Source organism: Geotrypetes seraphini, chromosome 3, assembly GCF_902459505.1.
Source record: "Geotrypetes seraphini chromosome 3, aGeoSer1.1, whole genome shotgun sequence".
Taxonomy (NCBI): Eukaryota; Metazoa; Chordata; class Amphibia; order Gymnophiona; family Dermophiidae; genus Geotrypetes; species Geotrypetes seraphini.
The window spans coordinates 110,379,810-110,402,637 of record NC_047086.1 but is presented as its reverse complement, the minus strand read 5'-3'; the positions used below and the strand labels follow the sequence as shown (position 1 = coordinate 110,402,637).

General features: G+C 48.1%; 1 protein-coding gene across 8 annotated transcripts in view; it reads right to left on the bottom strand.

Annotated features, from left to right (window-relative positions):
• The window catches only part of GCFC2 (GC-rich sequence DNA-binding factor 2), a 120,321-nt gene that overhangs the window by 76,947 nt on the left and 20,546 nt on the right, over positions 1-22,828 (bottom strand). For all 8 annotated transcript variants that reach the window (XM_033937492.1, XM_033937494.1, XM_033937495.1 and 5 more), the window contains 3 exons: positions 11,008-11,123; positions 10,292-10,475; positions 6,181-6,304 (listed from right to left, as the gene is read on the bottom strand). In XM_033937492.1, coding sequence (XP_033793383.1) covers positions 6,181-6,304; positions 10,292-10,475; positions 11,008-11,123 — 424 coding nt within the window. The remainder of the gene's footprint in view (positions 1-6,180; positions 6,305-10,291; positions 10,476-11,007; positions 11,124-22,828) is intronic.

Sequence of the window (22,828 nt, the reverse complement as noted above, 5' to 3'; positions counted from 1 at the left end):
CATGGCTCTGACCCTATGGGCTGTGACAGGTCCTTCCAGAGACAGGCCGGCCCGAGCATAACAGAACGCAATACAGGCAGCAAGCCAATTGGACAGCGTTCGTTTAGAGACAGGACGACCCAGACGGTTGGGATCGAAGGTCAGAAAAAGTTGAGGAGAGGAACGGTGAGCCCTGGTACGGTCAAGGTAGTAAGCAAGGGCACGTTTACAATCCAGTGTGTGTAACGCCTGTTCTCCAGGATGAGAATGGGGTTTTGGGAAGAAGACAGGCAATACAATAGATTGGTTGAGGTGAAAAGCTGAAACCACTTTGGGAAGGAATTTAGGATGGGTACGCAGAACCACCTTGTCATGGTGAAAAACTGTGAATGGTGGATCGGCAACCAGTGCATGCAGTTCACTGACCCTCCTGGCAGAGGTGATGGCAATGAGGAAAAGCACCTTCCATGTGAGAAGTTTGAGCGAAGTAGTAGCAAGAGGCTCAAAGGGAGGTTTCATGAGGGCTGACAAAACCACATTGAGGTCCCAGACGACAGGAGGAGGCTGTAGAGGTGGTTTGATGTTGAAGAGGCCTCTCATGAACCGGGAAACCAGAGGGTGAGCCGTGAGAGGTTTTCCGAGGATAGGCTCATGAAAAGCAGTGATGGCACTGAGGTGGACTCTGATTGAGGTAGACTTGAGACCAGCATCGGACAGAGAGAGCAGATAGTCCAGAATGGTCTCTACCGCCAATGAGGTGGGATTGTGATGATGCAGGAGGCACCAAGAGGAAAACCGGGTCCACTTCTGATGGTAACATTGGAGCGTGGAGGGTTTCCTGGAGGCATCCAAAATGCGACGGACAGGCTGAGACAGGGTATCTGGAGAGGTCAGCCCGAGAGAAACCAAGCAGTCAGGTGGAGGGAAGACAGATTGGGGTGCAGTAGAGACTGATGCTGCTGTGTAAGCAGAGTAGGAAACACAGGAAGAGGAATGGGCTCCCTGGAGCTGAGCTGGAGCAGGAGGGAGAACCAGTGCTGTCGGGGCCACCGGGGGGCGATGAGAATCATGGTGGCCCTGTCCTTGCGGAGCTTGAACAAGGTCCGCAACATCAGAGGGAGTGGAGGAAAGGCATAGAGGAACCGATCCGTCCAGTCGAGTAGGAATGCATCTGGGGCCAGACGATGCGGAGAGAAGAGTCTGGAACAGAACTGGGGCAGCTGATGGTTGTGAGGAGCTGCAAATAGGTCCACTTGCGGGGTGCCCCAGCGAGCAAAGATGGAGTGGAGAGTAGGAGGGTCCAGGGTCCACTCGTGAGGTTGCAGGATGCGGCTGAGCTGGTCGGCCAGAGAGTTCTGTTCGCCCTGGATATAGACAGCCTTGAGGAAAAGATTGTGGGCTGTGGCCCAGGTCCAGATTCGGAGGGCCTCCTGACAAAGGGGACGAGATCCGGTGCCGCCTTGCTTGTTGATGTAGTACATGGCGACTTGGTTGTCCGTGCACAGGAGAAGAACCTGAGGGTAGAGGAGATGCTGGAAAGCCTTGAGAGCATAAAACATGGCTCTGAGCTCCAGGAAGTTGATGTGATGTTGACGCTCCTGAGGGGTCCAAAGACCCTGGGTGCGGAGATCGCCCAAGTGGGCCCCCCATGCATAGGGGGAAGCATCTGTGGTTATGACCATGGAATGAGGGGGTGGATGGAAGAGAAGTCCCCTGGAGAGATTTGAGGAGTTCAACCACCATTGAAGAGAGTGCTGAAGAGACGATGTCACAGAGATGGGATGAGAAAGAAGATTCGTGGTCTGTGACCATTGGTTGGCAAGGGTCCATTGAGGTATCCTGAGGTGGAGTCGTGCCAGAGGAGTCACATGGACTGTCGAGGCCATGTGGCCTAGAAGGACCATCATCTGGCGAGCAGGGATGGATGGATGAAGGAGCACCTGCTGACAAAGGTGAAGTAGAGTCCGGTGCCGGTCGGCAGGAAGGAACGCCCTCATCTGATTGGTATCGAGGACTGCTCCGATGAACTGCAGGCGCTGCGTAGGAAGCAGATGCGACTTGGGATAATTGATCTCGAACCCCAAGAGATGGAGGAAAGAGATGGTTTGATGAGTGGCTTGCAGCACAAGCGGAGATGTAGTCGCTTTCACCAACCAATCGTCCAAGTATGGGAACACTTGTAGGTTGTGGGACCTGAGAAAAGCCGCTACCACAATCAGGCACTTGGTGAACACCCTGGGTGATGATGCGAGACCAAAGGGCAGCACCTTGTACTGATAGTGGTGATTTTGTATCTGGAATCGGAGGTAGCGACGCGAAGCCTGATGGATTGGAATGTGAGTGTAGGCCTCCTTGAGGTCCAGGGAACATAGCCAGTCGTGTTGAGATAGAAGAGGATAAAGCGTGGCCAGGGAGAGCATTCTGAACTTTTCCTTGACCAAACACTTGTTGAGGTTCCTGAGGTCTAAGATGGGATGAAGATCTCCCGTTTTCTTGGGTACCAGGAAGTAGCGGGAGTAAAATCCCTGACCCCTTTGGTCTGGAGGAACTTCTTCGATGGCATTGAGGAGGAGGAGGGATTGGACCTCCCTGAGGAGGAGTGGAGTTTGGGAGGAGTGAGAAGCAGACTCTACGGGAGGATGGTCTAGAGGGAGAGTCTGGAACCTTAGTGAGTATCCGTGACGGATGATGTTGAGAACCCACAGGTCTGATGTGATGGCCTCCCAACGTTGGAGAAAAATGGTGAGGCGGCCTCCGATCGGTTGAGGAAGAGGCAACGATGGTTGGAGACTGGCTATGCCCTGGAGAAAGGAGTCAAAAGGGCTGAGGAGGTTTTGTCTGAGGCGGAGGCTTGGTCGCCTGGTGAGACTGAGAACGAGCCTGAGTGTGTTGTTGTTGTTGACGAGGCCGGCGGGATTGCTGGTGAGGAGGATTCAGCGGCCTGGCAGAGAATCGACGTTGATAAGAGGACTGAGGCCTGTATGGTCGTGCAGGTGGAGTTTTCTTTTTAGGCTTAATGAGGGTGTCCCATCTGGTCTCATGAGCCGAAAGTTTTTGTGTTGTGGTATCAAGAGACTCCCCAAAAAGTTCGTCACCAAGACAGGGCGCGTTGGCGAGACGGTCCTGGTGGTTCACATCAAGGTCAGACACCCTCAGCCAGGCTAGGCGTCGCATGGCCACAGCCAGTGCGGAGGCTCGTGAAGTAAGCTCGAAGGAATCGTAAATCGAGCGCACCATAAATTTTCTGAGCTGAAGGAGGTTGGAAATCTGCTGTTGGAAGAGCGGGACCTTACGCTCAGGTACATATTTTTCTAGAGCAGAAAGTTGTTGGACCAGGTGTTTCATGTAAAATGAAAAATGAAAGGTGTAATTGTTGGCTCTGTTAGCCAGCATGGCATTCTGGTACAGGCGCTTTCCAAATTTGTCCATTGTCTTTCCCTCTCTGCCAGGAGGGGTGGAGGCATAAACGCTGGAGCCCTGAGATTTTTTGAGAGTGGACTCTACAAGGAGGCTCTCATGGGGCAATTGGGGTTTGTCAAATCCCGGAATAGGGATGACCCGGTATAAACTGTCCAGTTTTTTAGGGGCACCTGGAACAGTAAGTGGAGTCTCCAAATTTTTATAAAATGTTTCCCGTAGGATATCATGTACAGGAAGTTTAAGAAACTCCTTGGGAGGTTGGTCGAAGTCCAAAGCTTCTAAAAAGGCCTGGGACTTCTTAGAGTCGGACTCAAGGGGGATGGAGAGAGCCGCGGACATCTCCCGAAGGAACTTCGTGAAGGAGGATTGCTCGGGCTTAGAAGTGGTTTCAGCCATGGAGGGTTCCTCATCTGTAGAAGAGGCATCCTCCTCGGTACCGAGTGGGGATTGCTCCCATAGGTCTGGGTCCCTGATAGCCGGCTCAGTATGGCGGGTTTTAGAAAGGGACTTGCCAGATCGCATGGATACGGTGCCGGGGGATGAAGACCGGCGTCGATCCCTGTCCCTGGAGGAATGTTGCCGATCCCGATCCCGAGACGACCGGCGTCGATCTGGGCCCTGGGAAGGTTCCTCTGCCGACCAAGTCTGAAGTGCAGGCTGAGCAGATAAGACCGGCATGGATGTGTTCAACGGTACCGAGGGAGTGGATACCGGTGGAGCGGTGCGAAGCTCGGGCTGGACCGGTACCGGAAGGAGCGGTGCCAGTAAGGTTGGAAGGAGCTGTTGGAGTTGCTTCTGTAGCTGCTCCTGAAGCTTGTCCTGGAGGATGGCCGAGATTCGGTCCTCCAATGGGGGCACCGGTACCGCTTTAGATTTCTTCGGTACCATAGGTGCTGCTCGACGCTCCGGCGATGAGGAGGCCGATGACGAGGCACTCACCGTGATCGGAGCGGAGCGTTTACGGGATCGGCGGGACGTCGGAAGGACCGGGGTCACCGCTGTAACTGGAGGTCGCTCAAGGGAAGTGGAAGGCTTCTTAGCCGGCTTACCTGACGCTATCGACCCCGAAGGAGGATCAGGCGGTGTCGATGTGGTCGGTGCCGATTTAGGCGGTGCCGTCGACGTCGGGGCCTGATCCATGGTAGAACCGGTACCGAAAAGAATATTTTGCTGTATTTGCCGGTTCTTAAGAGTGCGTTTCTTGAGAGTAGCACAGCGGGTGCAGGTGTCAGCCCGATGCTCTGGACCCAAACACTGAAGGCACCAGTTGTGTGGGTCAGTTAGAGAGATCGGGCGTGCACACCGCTGGCACTTCTTGAAGCCCGGTTGAGGGGGCATGAAGGGAAACACGGCCTCCGCGAAATCAAACCCGGAGGCTTGGATGATTACAACAGGCCCCGCCTGGGCCGGCTGCAAAAATAAAGAAAAAGACACGAAAAAGAATTTTTTTTTTTTTTTTTTAGAAGAATGAAGTCGAAAGACAAAAAAGAACCAAAAGTGGATCAATTATCGCGAGCGGGAAGGCAAAAAGAGAGTTTTCAACGGCCGTTGAAAAGCACATGCGTCTTCTTCGCTCCGCAGAAACGAAGAAACTGGAGACCACGCACTCCTCCGTCGGGCGGGAAGGCACCCGCGCATGCGCGGTGCGGCCAACTAGAACTTTCTAGTTAAAAAGGTCCGTACCGGGGCTCCGTCGGTGACGTCACCCATACGTTAAGAATATGCTGCCTGCTTGTCCTGGGATAAAAAGTATTTACGTCATTATTTATTTGCTGAATAAAGCAAAGTTACTTACCTGTACCAGATATTCTCTGAGGACAGCAGGTCAATATTCTCACATGTGGGCGACATCATCCATAGAGCCCAGTACAGAAACGCTGCCCCTTTACAGTACTGTACCTTTAAGAACTTAAAGCAGCGCTCCCACCACATATGAGCTGGTTACTTCCCGCCCAACTCACCAGTGTGGGACTAGCAGTACAATAATATAAATATAAACAAAATACAACTACAAGGAGAGGTAGGAGGGTATGTGAGAATATTAGCCTGCTGTCCTCTGAGAATTCCTGCTACAGGTAAGTAACTTTTGTTTTCTCCAGGGACAAGCAGCCCAAATTATTCTCACATGTGGAAATCCCTAGCTCCAAACTCACTGAAAACAATAAGGTTAGGTCAACAGAGACTTGTAACGCCAAGTCCAAAACTCATTCAACCTAAAAACATATATACACTAGCATGAAGGTGCATCCTGGAACAAAATAAAAATGGGCCTAGAAAGGTGGAGTAGGATTCTAGACACTAAACAAACTTTGCAGGACTCTCAGACCAAGCTGTCGCATTGGGTGTTCTGCTCAAGGAAGTAGTGGGATATAAATGTGTGGACAGAAGCCCATGGTTCAGTCTTGCAATCTCTTCAATGGAGACTGACCTCAAATGGGCTACTACCATGGTTCTGGCACAGTGATCCTTGACATGACCCTGCAGAGTCAGCCCAAACCGGGCTTAAGCGAAAAAGATAAATCTGCCAGCCAATTAGAAAGCATGCATTTACCAATGGCAATGCCCAACCTGTTGGGATCAAAAGCAATAAAAAGCTGGGTAGACTGTCTGTAAGGCCTAGTCTACTTCAAATAAAAGGCAGTGGAAGAGCTGCCTCCAGCTGGGCAGCATTTCCACACCGGGCTCCATGGAAACCCATATGTGAGAACGTTTTGGCCTGCTTGTTCTCTGAGAAACTAGCACATGCTTTTTTCCTTCCTACAAACTACAATTGTTACTAACTTGTTAACTGCTGAATAAATGCCGCTTCACTTTGCAAATCATCTTGTCTGCGCATCAACAAGGTATGGGCTTTTTGTTGAAGAAGTTGTTGCATTGCCAGTTCTAGCTCATCAATCACAGATATCTGCAACAGACATCATTCAAATTATTAGTTCTCCATAATATGTGCATTACAAAAGCAAGGCTGAAAATCAAACAGATCCAAAACCCACACATAGAGCACTTAAGAGACACGAAACACTATGCACATGAGAAAAGTCCAAGTTCTCATATAGCTAAAAAAATTATTATTTTAATCTAGTCCCAAGCAGCAAATATGAATCTGCCAATATCCCTAGATGATCTATGGAGCTGTAGTTTTTCAAAGGCAGCTTCTAGTGGCCAGATATAAGGATTATGTTAGTTGGATTTTGAAAGGTGCCTTAGTTTGTATCCATGATCCAAGGCAGAAACTGCAGTGTCTGAATGAGAGTTATTTAAAAAAAAACCAAAAAAAAACATGCTTAAGGGTGTAACACTTGAAGAGCACTCTTCCAAAATTCTGTCCTTGTATTTTGGCAGTTTTGAGCTATGCAATTCATTTCATTCATCAAGGCAAGATTCACTTACATTTCTCAAAACTGTAACTGTGTCTGCAGACATAACATGCTTCTTCATAACAAAGATAACACAAAGTTAAGAAAAAGACCTTAGTTCATTGCTCCTTTGCAAATTGATGTACACAGAATCAACCCCTTACCTCTTAAGTGCTAAGTTTATACATTATATCTGCACAAGGAGCTAAGGGTGAGGAAGGAGGGGCAAGCAGTAAAAATGAAAGTGAAACCTTTTGAGCAGAATACTCCACAAGTCTTGGGCTCTTTGTGTGTACAACCTGAAGTTTATCATATTATTCTCTCCTTGGAGGAAAAAGCAGTTACTTACCGTAACAGGTGTTATCCAGGGACAGCAGGCAGCTATTCTCACATATGGGTGATGTCATCAGCAGAGCCTGGATGCGGAAGCTTGCAAGCAGACTTGCTTGAAGAAAACTCAAAGTTTCGAGTCGACCACACCGCGCATGCGCAAGTGCCTTCCCGCCCAGCGTAAGGCGAGTCTCCTCAGTTCAGATAGCTAGCAGAGAAGCCAACCAGGGGAGGTGGGTGGGTTGTGAGAATAGCTGCCTGCTGTCCCTGGATAACACCTGTTACAGTAAGTAACTGCTTTATCCCAGGACAAGCAGGCAGCCTATTCTCACATATGGGTGACCTCCAAGCTAACCAAAATGGGATGGTGGGAGTGTTGGCAATTTAAGAGAATAAATTTTGTAATACTGTTTGGCCAAACTGTCCATCCCATCTGGAGAAAGTAGCCAGACAACAGTGAGAAGTGAAAGTATGAACCGAGGACAAGTAGCAGCCTCGATTGTCGGTGAGAACAGTGCTTGGAAGCAGATCTCGAAGATCGAGGAGACTTCGCCTCGGAGACAGAAGCAGCCGATGCTATCAAAGAATGGATAGGACTGGAGGCTGTAGATCAAAGCTCCAGAGGCTTGATGGAGGAACCTCGATGCACTCCCAAAGACTCTGCTCCTTGTATAGAGTGTGAAGATTCCTGCCGAGGCACTTGCAAAGATTCTGCTCCTTGCTTCATGTGCTTGGATGCCAGACCAGACACTCGCTGAGACTCTGCTCCCTGCAAAGAGGGTGTAAGCTCAGACTGAGGCAAAGGAAGCAGCTCGACCTCGCAGGAGTCTGCTGAATGCCCAGGCTGGATGAGAGGAAGAAGCTTCGGTCCCATATTAGTAAGGAACTGAATAAATTGCTTCTCCAACATGATCTCGAAAGAAGCCGGCAAGGATGGATCCGAGTCTGAAACCAGACCACCTGTTTTGGCTGGAGGTTCCAACGAGGCAGTGTAAATGTGCTTTGACTTGGAAGTCTTAGGACTTTAAGCACCACCCCTGGAACTTTCTGCTGAGCTATCTGACCTGAGGAAACAAGGGAAGATACAGCAGGTGTCGTCGAAGAGAGAGCCGCTGCAAACGATGAAGGTCTGATGAGGCTTGAGGTGGAAGCAGTAGAAACAGGAGGAGTCTCGGTCGAAGGTGACGCCAAGGGCGCCTTCGATGTCGAGGGATCGGAGGAAGAATCCATCCCGAACAGCTTCTCCACCAAAAGATGATGACGTTTAAGGGCTCGAAGTTGAAGAGTAGCACAGCGCTCGCACGACTTTGGGTGATGTTCCGGCCCAAGGCACTTGAGGCACTGACAGTGTGGGTCCGTAAGGGAAATCGCACGCTGGCATTGGCTACACTTCTTGAAGCCCATGACATGCCGGGACAAAGAAGGATAAACAGCCGCCGCAAGATTGAAGCCCTTGGGCTGTGGCCGAGCGGCCTGCCCAGCAGACGGATGGAAGATTGAAAAAAAATTTTTTTTTAAAAACTAGAAATAAAAGAAATAAAGAACAGCGGTTCAGAGAAGGCATGAAGTAACGAAGTTAACGCAGAGTCAAAGACAGACTTCTCGGCTCGGCGGAGAACTGAGGAGACGCGCCCTACGCTGGGCGGGAAGGCACTCGCGCATGCGCGGTGTGGTCGACTCAAAACTTTGAGTTTTCTTCAAGCAAGTCTGCTTGCGAGCTTCCGCATCCGGGCTCCACTGATGACATCACCCATATGTGAGAATAGGCTGCCTGCTTGTCCTGGGATAAAACTATAATGGCAGCAGGCTGTAAGAGAGACCCAGTTGAAGTTCCTCTGTCTATGGGTAAGGCAGGCATATGTGCAAATGCAAAAACACTGCTACAAAGAAATACAAGGCCTGGTGACCCAAATAAAACAACTTGAGAAGTGCTTTGATAAAGATGTTGATTTCATCATATTTATTAAAGACCGCCTTGAGAAAATGTCATATTTGACCAAAAATATTTTTTGTTATTACTGCATGTTACCATCATTTTGATACAGTTGTTATAAAGAAAAAGAATTGAAACAAACATATACCGTATTTTTTGCTCTATAAGACGTACCTGACCATAAAACACACCCTCCTGTAGAGGAGGAAAAAAACCCAAGAAAAAAAAAATTCTGAAGCAAATGGTGTACCCTGTTCCACCGTCCTTCTTAAACAAAGCCGAGAGCAGTCTGCACACAACTGATAGCATGCAACTCCCCCCCCCCCAAAAAAAAAAAAAAATACAAAATAGATATTCCAACAAATAACGCATAAATGAGAAGGTTGATAAAACTAAACAGCAAACTTTCAGAAAATGGACAGGGGTGAGCAATTAATCTGTTCTTTCAATTCAGTAAGCTTCCTGTGTGACCGGTATTTTATAATAATTAACGAATTAGCATTTAAAGACCTTTTTAAAAGATGACCGAAATCTATAAACTAGGAGAACCATAAATCCTATGACATTTACAGTCCCTAAATGTGAAAGGCTCCATCCCAGTTACCTATCGCCGCTTTAGGACAGAGCCTATAAATTTCAGCACCTGACCTAATTCCATGTGGCATCCCTGGACCGGAAAGGGAACGCGGCGACTCAGGGACAAGAGCAACAGGCCTCCAAGCGCCGGCAACTGTCACAAGCTTCAGCCCAAACTATCCAACTGATGCACAAAGCAAGTGGACAGGAAAGCCGCTCCAAACACAGACAAGAACCGGCAACCACACAGGTTTATGGCCAAATCCCTAAAGATCTAAAGAGCCATGCGTAAGGCCACTATGTACAAGCCCTCAGCGCTCAGCCAATCACACACTCACCCACAAAAAGGCCCCGCCTCTCTCTTTCTAACTCCTCTCTCTGCACCAGCTGGCCACGCGAGAACTGACAGAAGACATCAGGAGGCAGTGGTCCAGCGAAGGACGGGCAGGAGCCCGGAAAGCTCTCGTCGATACAGCGTTAGACCGTTGGGATTTAAAAAAGGTACGGGACCTGGGGGTATTTGCTCCATAAGACGCACCCTTATTTCCACCCACTTTTTGGGGGGAAACGTGTGTTTTATGGAGTGAAAAATACATTATTCACTTTTTGTACAGTACTGAGTTGCAGTGAAAACAATGAAAAAAGATTAAAGTCTTTTTGACTAGTGATTTAACATAGGCACACAAATTTCAAGCACCTTTTCATTCAGGCAGTCTGCTAAGTTTTCTATGTATGTTTTCATAGTCTTGTAGAACTTGTAATTCACAGCACTGTTTGATTGTTCTAAATTTGTGATAACACTTTTGGAACATTCAATATCATATACTAGTTTTTCATATTCCCTCTGATGTGACCGATGGATTTCCTGAAAGGATTTTAACCTAGCAGAAAAAAAAGAAAAAATAATTAAACATTTAAAACACACTAATCTACAGTATGTCTAATTAGCTGCTTCAGACCAAAATTAAAACATGCTTTTAAACATCTGTAAACACTGGTTTTACTATATACACATCTTCTTCAGGCCTAAGTAAACATGGTTTAAAGTTATCAGTACAGAACCACCTCCATTGTAGCGTACCTTGAAAGCTCATATACTCACGAGTATCTTTCTAATATTACAAAAAACAGACTGGAGACACCACTTACTTATCTGCATAAGGAGAAATTATATATAAACTGCTAATTTTCTTTCCTTGCGTCCTGCCAGACACATACAGTACATTTATATTTCCATACTGGCACATACAGACAAAGAATTACTGAGTTGTTAACGTCATCCTATAATTAGGTTCCCATACAATCTCTAGCTCTCCAGTATTCCTATACCAAAGGATAAAACTCTACAAAATAACTAAACTACACCTACATATAAATAAAGGTTTGCAACATTCAAGGACGTTTGTTTCTTACCTTGCAGACAATTTCTTCTTTATAATTCCAAGGTTCACGGGTGGAAGTATTGGAGGCTTATGTTTGATCTTCATATGATGAGATTTGCGTGATGTGAAAACATCCAGGTCACTTCTCTAAAAAAAAAAAAAAAAAATCAAAGCATTACCATTTGTTTTCCTTCCAATATACTCTGCATGTTTTGTACCTGACTTATCATGGTCAGTGAGTGTTTTTTTCTAATTCATGTTTAGAGCTTCTTATGGAGTGGAACAGTTGCCTAGTGGTTAGAGCTGCTGCCTTAGCATCCTGAGGTTGCAGGTTCAATCCCAGTGACCCTGGGCACAAGTCATTAAACCCTCCACTGCCTCAGGTACCATAGTTAGATTGTGAGCCTCCGAGACAGAATGGTATATCAAATTCCAATGAACAAACACTGTCTCCTGCAATAGGAAGTCAGTAGTGTGACTTACATTACTAAACCATTAATACTACTGAACAGACCATTCTATGTATTCTGCTCTTGCTGGTTCAATATCAATAAACCAATCAAAACCAGAAGCAGCACTGGTAAAACTGTCCATTCCAATAATACAAAAACACAGCCAAAAGACTTGTTTATCAGATTCTTTTTGTGGTATAACCAAAGTGGTTTATCCTTCCATACAGCTACTTTCCCTGTCCCTAGTGGGCTCAATCTAATTACACAGAAAGTTTTCATAAACCTGAACATTTACTTTTTTATTTATTAAAATCAACACAAATTTCTGGCATTTCTTCTGAGCTTAATTAAATTATTTAGTTCTTTTCTTTGCAGAGGACAGAGGGAAGAATGGAAAAATTAATTCCTACCTGATAATTTTCTTTCCTATAGTCCGAAAGGATTAGTCCATACTTATGGTTTATGACATTTACCAGCAAATGGAGATAAAAAGCAAATCAGAATTTTGCCAGTTAAGGCTGCTGTGCACTAGGTTCCATTCGGTATTCGGATAGCCAAGCAGTAAGAAGGTAATAGAAAGAAGCAGAACTTCTGCCTCTAACCAATTTTTATAATTTTTTGAATAACATTAAAAGCACCTTAGGTAAAAAGGAAGGGACCATATGGACAGACACCCCAGCTTCAGTAAAACACAGAAAGGATTATCTACAAGATAAGGCTTGAAGTTCTGAGATTCTTCTGGCCAAAGACATAGCTACTAAGAAAACTATTTTCAAAGTAAGATCAGCTTTGTATAGGGGTTCAAAAAGGGTTTTTTGTTTTAAAGGCATTAAGAGCAAGATTAAGGTTCATTCAAAACAGACATCTCAGGAGATTGACAACACATTTAGATGTTGTGCACTGTTTGAGCAGTGTCGAAGACGACTGTTAGATACAACCACAAAAACAGGCCAGAGTCACAACCTGAACTTTGAGGGAAATGATGGAAAGACCTTTAAGCCCTTCTTGAAAAAAGGCTAGAATTTGTGGCAATGACACTTTTGATGATCTAAGTTTTTTCTGAACATCAAGATTCAAAGGTTCTCCATACTTGAGCATATATAGTAGAAATAGATCTTTTTTTGGGCTTGCAGTAAAGTATGACTTCTTCCAAGTAATCTTTCTTTTTTAGGAATGACCTTTCAAGAGCTATGTCAAAAGGCCAAACAGGGAGGGATTGTTAATTGGAATTGGACCCCGAATCAGAAGGCCTCTAACTGGGTAGAGAAAGTAGGGTAGCAATCTTCAGCCGCTTCAGATCTGCAGACCAAAAACAAACATTTTGCCAATCTAGAACTACAAGGATCATTTTCCCTGCAGGATAAGCAATGTGAAGATTTTTGCTTAACATTGACCACGCAGGGAAAACACAAAGGTGGTCTGTTTGCCACTAGTAAAAGAGCATCTGACCCCTTACACTAAAGGTCCTTCCAAAGGTTGAAGAATCTGCAGACTTGAGGAATCTTCCTAGATGCATTAGTTCCCGGGATTCCCCAACATAATGTAATCAGATAGAAACATAGAAACATGATGGTAGATAAAAGCCAAATGGCCCATCTACCGTATTTTCACGCATATAACGCGCGCGTTATACGCGTTTTTACCTACCGCGCATACCCCTCGCGCGTTATATGCGTGAGCGCGGTATACCAAAGTTTTAAAACATAGTTCCCACCCCGCCCGATTCACCCCCCCAGCAGGACCGCTCGCACCCCCACCCCGAACGACCGCTCGCACGCGCTCCCATCCGCACCCGCATCCACGATCGGAGCAAGAGGGAGCCCAAGCCCTCTTGCCCGGCCGACTCCCCGACGTCCGATACATCCCCCCCCCCCCGGCAGGACCACTCGCACCCCCACCCCGAACGACCGCTCGCACGCGCTCCCACCCACACCCGCATCCACGATCGGAGCAAGAGGGAGCCCAAGCCCTCTTGCCCGGCTGACTCCCCGACGTCCGATACATCCCCCCCCCCCGGCAGGACCACTCGCACCCCCACCCCGAACGACCGCCGACTTCCCGACAATATCGGGCCAGAAGGGAGCCCAAACCCTCCTGGCCACGGCGACCCCCTAACCCCACCCCGCACTACATTACGGGCAGGAGGGATCCCAGGCCCTCCTGCCCTCGACGCAAACCCCCCTCCCCCCCAAGAACCTCCGACCGCCTCCCAGCCGACCCGCGATCCCCCTGGCGACCCCCACGACCCCCCCACCCCCCTTCCCCGTACCTTTGGTAGTTGGGCCAGAAGGGAGCCCAAACCCTCCTGGCCACGGCGACCCCCTAACCCCACCCCGCACTACATTACGGGCAGGAGGGATCCCAGGCCCTCCTGCCCTCGACGCAAACCCCCCTCCCCCCCAAGAACCTCCGACCGCCCCCCAGCCGACCCGCGATCCCCCTGGCGACCCCCACGCCCCCCCCGCCCCCCTTCCCCGTACCTTTAGTAGTTGGCCGGACAGACGGGAGCCAAACCCGCCTGTCCGGCAGGCAGCCAACGAAGGAATGAGGCCGGATTGGCCCATCCATCCTAAAGCTCCGCCTACTGGTGGGGCCTAAGGCGCGTGGGCCAATCAGAATAGGCCCTGGAGCCTTAGGTCCCACCTGGGGGCGCGGCCTGAGGCACATGGGCCCAACCCGACCATGTGCCTCAGGCCGCGCCCCCAGGTGGGACCTAAGGCTCCAGGGCCTATTCTGATTGGCCCACGCGCCTTAGGTCCCACCAGTAGGCGGAGCTTTAGGATGGATGGGCCAATCCGGCCTCATTCCTTCGTTGGCTGCCTGCCGGACAGGCGGGTTTGGCTCCCGTCTGTCCGGCCAACTACTAAAGGTACGGGGAAGGGGGGTGGGGGGGTCGTGGGGGTCGCCAGGGGGATCGCGGGTCGGCTGGGGGGCGGTCGGAGGTTCTTGGGGGGGAGGGGGGTTTGCGTCGAGGGCAGGAGGGCCTGGGATCCCTCCTGCCCGTAATGTAGTGCGGGGTGGGGTTAGGGGGTCGCCGTGGCCAGGAGGGTTTGGGCTCCCTTCTGGCCCAACTACCAAAGGTACGGGGAAGGGGGGTGGGGGGGTCGTGGGGGTCGCCAGGGGGATCGCGGGTCGGCTGGGGGGCGGTCGGAGGTTCTTGGGGGGGAGGGGGGTTTGCGTCGAGGGCAGGAGGGCCTGGGATCCCTCCTGCCCGTAATGTAGTGCGGGGTGGGGTTAGGGGGTCGCCGTGGCCAGGAGGATTTGGGCTCCCTCCTGGCCCGATATTGTTGGGGAGTCGGCGGTCCTTCGGGGGGGGGGGGGGGGGGGATGTATCGGACGTCGGGGGGGGGGCATCAGGCTTTCAGGATGGGGACAGACCTTCAAGGGGGGACAGTGCACGGAAGTCAGGGGGGGTGAACGGAGAGTCGGGACAGCGCACGGAAAGTCAGGGCGGGCGAAAGGAGCGTCGGGCAGCATGCGCGGTATACCCGTGAGCGCGGTATATCAAAGTTTTTGTGCAAATCATCGTGATTTCTGCGCGCTATATCCGTGTGCGCGTTTTATACGGGTGCGTGTTATTTGCGTGAAAATACGGTAGTCTGCCCATCCACAGTAGCCATTACCTCGTTTTCTCTCTGAGATATCCCTATCCCAGGCCCTCTTGAATTCAGACACAGTCTCTGTTTCCACCACCTCTTCTGGGAGGCTGTTCCATGCATCTACCACCCTTTCCTTATAAAAAAGTATTTCCTCAGATTACTCTGGAGCCTATCACCTCTTAACTTCATCCTATGCCTTCTCATTCCAGAGCTTCCTTTCAAATGAAAGACTCGACTTATGCACATTTATATTATGTAGGTATTTAAACGACTATCATATCTCCCCTCTTCTGCCTTTCCTCCAAAGTATACAGATTGAGATTGTTAAGTCTGTCCCCATATGCCTTATCACGAAGACCACACAAAGAATGTTTTTGTCAATCTTCCTCAGATCCAGAGAAAGTTTGCTAAGAAAATACACTTTATTCAGAGTTCCTGCAATAAGAATTGCTAAAATTAGAGGAATGTGGACCTTGAGATGAACACTCGACTGCCCATAGCCTGATTACAAAGAAAATCACTGATATGTTGTCTGAGAGACTCGTCATTGGCTTCCCTCAAAGATGAAGAGAAAAAGAAAAGCAAGGCCTTTCAAATGGCTCCGAGATCTAGATGGCTGATATACTAAAAGACTTCAAAATGGAGACCATTTGCCTTGGACTGACTGAAGCAGACAAAGTTTCATAACCCAATAAGCTGTTTAACTTGGAAAGTCTAAGAGAGATGGAGACAAAAATTTGACAAGGGACCACTGAAGTGGTCTGATATAAAATCTGACCCATGGAAGAGGCCATTGTGCTCAGTATTTGAACACAGTCCCAGACTCTGGGACATGAAATGGAAAGTAGATCCTGATCTATGTGTGAATCTTTTGCCGATGAGGAACAGAAATGTCTTCCTAAAGTCTGTGTTGAATATCACTCCCAATATCACACAAATCAACTCTTGGTGAAACTTTTTACCAATTCTGAGGACTGAAGAAGAGCAGCTATCTTGGATGAAACTTGCACTCTCTTGATAAGAAGAGCCAGTCAAAGTATGAATGAACTTGAATTCTGTCCTTGCAAAGGAAGGCTGCCACCTCCATCATGTCCTTGGAAAAATGTCCTTGGTGATGTGGAAAGGCTGAATGGCATGACCACAAATTGATAATGTTCTCTAAGGACTACAAATCATATAAATCTTTTGTGGGGAGATCAAATAGGAATATGAAAAGATCCAGGAGGTAAAATCTCCCTGCTGCACTTAAAATGATTACAACTTGTAATGTTCCCATTATGAAATATTGAACCTTTAACACTCGACCCTTTTGAAAACCATATCTTCTAGGTATTTTTATACTAAGCAAATGAACCAAATGAAAAGGAAACAGGAGCCGCCATTCCAAATATAACCAATCTGGGACATTCTCCATAGTAACATACATAGTAACATAGTAGATGACGGCAGATAAAGACCTGAACATCAGCCAGATTGGTTATATCTTGAGTGGAAAATCATGTCCCCGATGCGACTTTCTCATATATTAAATATCAGAATGCCTAGTTATGCTAAGGACAATGTGATTTTATTGGACACGTGGAAAACAATTAAATTTATTGACAAATTAACAGATGTTCCCATAATGAAATCTACTTTGCAGTCCTTATGGTTAAACTCCAAGATTCAAATAGGCGGTGCTGAGATTGCTTGGAAGAATTGGATGCAGGCAGGTATTCGGACATTAGATGATGTTATATCTAATGGAAATCTGCTTGATTTTTCACAGCTGCAACAATCATTTGGAATTTTAAAATCGCAACAATATAGATGGTTGCAATTGAAGCAGGCTATTCAGAGTGGGTTACCTGAATGGAAAAAATAAAAAACTTATTTTAGCTTGCAGATCCTTTGCTACCAAACTGATCTAGTAGGACATCAGGCTGCCCAATGGTACAAATTGATTTCTGGATTTTTGAATAAGAAGCCAAAAAATAGTTTTACAGATATTTGGAGCATTGAGATAAAACAGTATATTTCTGTGTCTAGGCCACAAATTTGGACTTGGAGATTGAAATGTACAATGTCAGCATCTATGAGACAAGCATGGTTATTTCTGTTACATAGGATTTTTTTGGACCCCAGTTCGATTAAATAAAATAGATAGTTCTAAGTCCAATAGATGCTGGCACTGTCATATTGATATAGGGACTTTGGATCATCTGCTATATTTTTGTCCTTTTATATTTATATTTTGGAAGTCAATGTGGGGACAAATAAATCTTGTTCTGGACTCAAATGTTCCATTATCATATGACACTATAATATGTGGAACGATACTACATGTGAAACCCACTTTAGATAAATATAAGAGCCGTCTTTTTATGATCATGATGGGCATAGCCATGCAATTGATCACGAGTAATTGGAAAAACCATGACAGATTAAATTACACTTTTTGGTGGGTGAATGTATGCACTACATACAAATATGAAAGAATTAACGCAGAATGTAGGGGATTTAGTGGTGTATTTAATAAAGTTTGGAGCCCATTGACTAAATTTATGGAGGTATGATAATATTTCTTATATTCATTTCCTATAATCCATGGGGGGACGGGGGAAGGGAGGGAAATAAATAAGTACTGATGGTGACATTTAGGTAACTTTAAGAATTATTTCAATCATATATTATGTTAAATTGTATTATTATTTAATATATGAAATTTGAAAATCTCAAATGATATATAAGTTGCCTGTACAGATAATAGTGCATTGTATATAATACCTACTGTTCTTTATTTGTTTGGCACTGTTTTTAGTTTAAAAATCAATAAAGATTTATAAAACAAGACCCGAATAGTCCATCCAGTCTGCCCAACCTGATTCAATTTAAATTTTTTTAATTTTTTCTTCTTAGCTATTTCTGGGCAAGAATCCAAAGCTCTACCCGGTACTGTGCTTAGGTTCCAACTGCCAAAATCGTGGGTATCCCCGAGGTGGTGCCGGATGCTACCCTGGCTGCTGTCCTGGAGAAATGGTTTTCGGCTGAGCTCATTGATACCTCCACCCTGGGCTCCTTGCAGATTGAGCGGGCTCATCGATTGGGCAGGAAGCAGGACGGAGCTGCTCGACCGCGAATTGTGATCCTGCACCTTCTTAATTTTGCTATCAAGGATCAGATCGTGAAAACGTACCAGCAGCGGAAAGACCTAACTTTCCAGAACCAGAGGATTCTCATTTTCCAGAACTATTAAGCGCAGGTGGCCTCTCTCCAATGGGGATTTTCACAGATTTGCAAGCAGCTCGTGGAAAAGAATCTACGTTTCACTCTGCAGTTCCCGGCTAAGCTGAGGGTACATTACAAGGGCCAACCTTTTGTGTTTAATACGAGTGATGGGCCCAAGCTCAATTACGCCAGTGGTTTTCCAGCTCTGGAGGTGCCTGCCTGACCTGTTTTTCACAGTGGTGATTGTCTTGCTGCTGGTCGGGGGTTCCTTGATTCTCTCCTGCTTTTGACTTATAATCTGCAGGGGAGTACTCTAGTGTAGTCGGAGCCTGGGTTGAGCTTATCTTTTGGCACTACGAGCGAAACTCCATGTTATGAGGCAATGGACTTATGAGGCAATGGACTTATTGAATTGACTTCTGTTCTTTCTTTGTTGATACTTTCTGGATACTGTTTTTTAATTTTTCTTTCTCTTTTGGGTCTGGTTCATCTGGGGAGGGGCGGTTACTGGCATGAGGGTACCCCCGGTTGGTATGGTTTGGTGGTTTGTGGAGAGTACGAGGGATGGGGGTGGGGGAAAGGGGTCTGGAGGGAACGGGGTGGGTGGATTGTGTGGTTAGGAATGAATATGTTGGTGCTTTGTGTGTAGTGGGTTGAGTGTCTGTCAGGGTGAGGGCTGAGCCCGCATGAAGTTGTGTGGGGAGGAATGAGGTCGACCCCAATCCTAGTACAAAACCACCGTGGAAGCCACACAGCTTGCGCTCAAGCCCACTGCGGACAAAACCTGGGATGAGCCTGCTCCCAAGGGAACAGTTCCTGAGCCTAATGCAGCCCAGCTACACAGGAATCATGCAAAGCATGTGCCTGTGAGTTACAGACCTCTGCCCTGAGAGCTTGTATCTTCTCACAGCCAGAGATGTCTCGGGGGAGCCAAAAGCTTCTGCAGCACAAAAAGTCTCACGAGAGAAAAATCAGAAAAACAAAGAAATTAAACTTGAGCAGAACAGAAAAGCTCCTACATCTTTGCTGTAGAGAATAAGACTGAGAAAATCCAGCCCAGCCCAGAGTGAGTGGAGGAGCAGCAGACTTCAAGTAATAGACTTCAAGTAAAAGAAGGTAAATACCCGCTGGTCAAGACTGATATTCCTGTTGCACTAGAAATAAAAATATGGGAACATTAAACAAGCACTTTGAGAGGACTTAACATACATGATGCACTGCTCTGATGCTATTTGCTGGCTCCCACAATAGAACAGCATTCAACCAATTCTGCAACCATAAATAAAATCTGAATAACACAGCATGAAGAACAGGTGATTTCTGATTCCCAGGCACAAAATACTACAGTAAAATTCCTTGGCAGAGAATATTCCCAAAAATAAAGTCTCTAGAAATAGAAACTGCAGACTCAGAGGCAGGAGAGGCCATAGTGAGGAGAGGAGGGGAGAAGGACCTGGCACCACCAATTGGTTTTTGTTTTTTTTGGTGTATCTCTTTTATTGGCAAGCAAACACTGCATGTACCAGGGCACCACCAGTTTTACATCCAAAAGGCCAAAATATCAAGACTTTACTCTAGCAGTTCAACTGAAACCTCAGAAAGGAAACAGGAGCCCACCACAGAAACCTGAGACAGAGCTGCACAGCGAGGTTCTACCACCTGCTAGAAATATAAATTACTGATTGGAACCTAGTATACAGCAGCCATATGTGGTAAAGTTCTAATTTATTCGCTATCTCCACCTGCTGGTAAATGGGCACAACCAAAAGTATGGACTAATCCTTTGGCGACGCTAAGGAAGGAGAAATTAGGTTCTTACCTGCTAATTTACTTTCTTTTAGCTTCTCCAGACCAGTAGAGGTTAATCTTTACGAATGGGTATATATCCAATCATGACCAGCAGGTGGAGACTGAAAACAAAACTGTGGGACAGTATATACTATACTCCCTTCTCTATTTCCCTCAGTCTGCCGAATAGCCAAGCAGAACCAAGAACTGGAAAACAGAAAGAAAACAATACTCCGAACAGGAGTAACAATTAACATACCCAAGTGCTGTTGGAAAATGCAGAGGAGAAATACCCGAAGGAAAATGTCCCCACAGCTCGCCAGCTAAGCCAGCCAAGCCACAGCCGCTGTTCTTCAATTCTCCCCGGCCCTAGAAAAATACTAGAACCCGCAGCAAAAAACAAAAACTGCCCGCGAAACAGCCCCAACAACAACAACAACAGACAGGGTGGGGACCTCTACTGGTCTGGAGAAGCTAAAAGAAAGTAAATTAGCAGGTAAGAACCTAATTTCTCCTTCTTTAGCACTCTCCAGACCAGTAGAGGTTAATCTTTACGAATGGGACGTACCAAAGCAGTCCCTCTCACGGGTGGGACCTCCGAAGGGCCGATACCAGAACACGCTCACCGAACACCGCGTCCCAACGCGCCTGAACATCTACCCGATAATGTCTAACAAAGGAATGCAAGGAGAACCAAACCGCAGCCTTACAAATATCCACTGGAGGCACGAGCGACGACTCAGCCCAAGAAGCTGCCTGACCCCGAGTGGAATGAGCCTTGAGAAACTCCGGAACAGGCTTATGTCTCAGAAGATAAGCGGAAGCAATCGTCTCCTTGATCCAGCGCGCAATAGTAGCCTTAGAAGCGCCAGCCCCCCGACGAGGACCCGCCAGAAGGACAAAGAGATGATCGGATTTCCAGAACTCCCGGGTCCGCTACACATAAGAGCGGAGGACCCGACCGACATCCAACTTGCGCAGCTGCCGTTGCTCAGAAGAGCCCTCCCGACCACCCAAGACCGGGAGGACCACCGATTGATTGACATGAAAAGGAGAAACTACTTTCGGCAGAAAGGAAGGAACAGGCCGCAAGACAACCCGCTCCCTAGAAAACTTCAAGAAGGGAGCCCTACAAGAGAAAGCCTGTAGCTCAGAAACACGCCTAGCGGAAATAATGGCCACCAAAAAGACCGCCTTCAGAGTAAGGTCCTTCAAAGAACAGCCATCCAACGGCACGAAAGGCGGGCGCACCAAAATAGAGAGAACCAGATTGAGATCCCAAGAGGGAACCGAGGGCCGTAGGGGAGGCCTGAGCAACTTGGCCGCCCGCAAAAAGCGAATCACATCAGGAATGGCCGACAAACGCTGACCTGTCACCAACCCTCGAAAAGCCGACAGGGCCGCAAGTTGAACCCGGAGAGAAGACCAAGCCAGGCCTCTATCCAGGCCATCCTGCAAGAACTCAAGAATGTTAGGCAGGGAAGCGCGAAAAGAGACCACTCCCCGCGCCCGGCACCATCCCTCAAAGAGACGCCAAACCCGCACATAAGCCCGAGAGGTAGAAAGCCTCCGGGACCCCAAGAGTGTAGAGGTCACCTTATCTGAATATCCCTTCTTACTAAGGCGACCCCTTTCAAGAGCCAAGCCGTAAGACAAAAGGGAGACGGGTCGAACATGGGAATGGGACCCTGCATCAGAAGATCGTCCAAGAGAGGCAGAGGAAGAGGATCCGCCACCAGATGCCTCACCAGATCTGCATACCACGGACGTCGAGGCCAATCCGGAGCCACCAGAACCACCAGCCCCGGATGGTGAACAATGCGAAGAAGTACTCTGCCCACTAATGGCCAAGGAGGGAACACATACAACAGCCCCTCCGTTGGCCACGGTTGGACCAGAGCATCCAGACCCTCGGCCAGACCGTCCCTGCAACGACTGAAGAAGCGGGGCACTTTGGCGTTGCCACTCGTGGCCATCAGGTCCATCAGGGGCTGCCCCCAAGCCTGCACTATCAACTGAAACGCCACGGCGCCGAGACACCACTCTCCTGGATCCAGGAAGTGACGACTGAGGAAGTCCGCCTGAACATTTTCTACCCCGGCTATGTGAGAGGCCGAGAGGTCCAGAAGATGAGACTCCGCCCAAACCATGAGCCGAGCCGCCTCCTGCGCCACCTGAGTGCTCTTGGTGCCCCCCTGACGATTGACATAAGCCACCGCCGTGGCATTGTCCGACAGGACTCTGACCGACTTGCCCAACAAAAGGGAGTGGAAAGCTAACAGCGCCAGCCGGACCGCTCTGGTCTCCAACACGTTGATCGACCAGGAGGCCTCCTCCGTGGACCAGGTGCCCTGAGCTGAGTGACCCAAATACTGAGCCCCCCAACCGAGGAGACTCGCATCCGTAAGGAGCACTGTCCACTGCGGGAGATCCAGACCCACCCCCTGAACCAGGTGAGGGGTCCGGAGCCACCAGCGCAGACTGCAGCGCGCCATGCCTCGCAGGGGAACAGGAACATCCAAACCGTGCCTCTGGGGAGACCACCTTCGGAGCAGAGCATACTGAAGAGGACGCATGTGGGCCCGCGCCCACCTCACCACGTCCAGGGACGCCGCCATCGACCCCAAGACTTGGAGGAAATCTCGCGCCCGAGGACACCGGGACGCCAAAAGCAGGCGAATCTGAGATTGCAATTTGCTCACCCGGGCCTCTGGAAGGAAGACCTTCCCCAAGGAGGTGTCGAACAGAACCTCAAGGTACTCCAGACGCTGAGCCGGGACCAACCGACTCTTGGAAAGGTTGACCA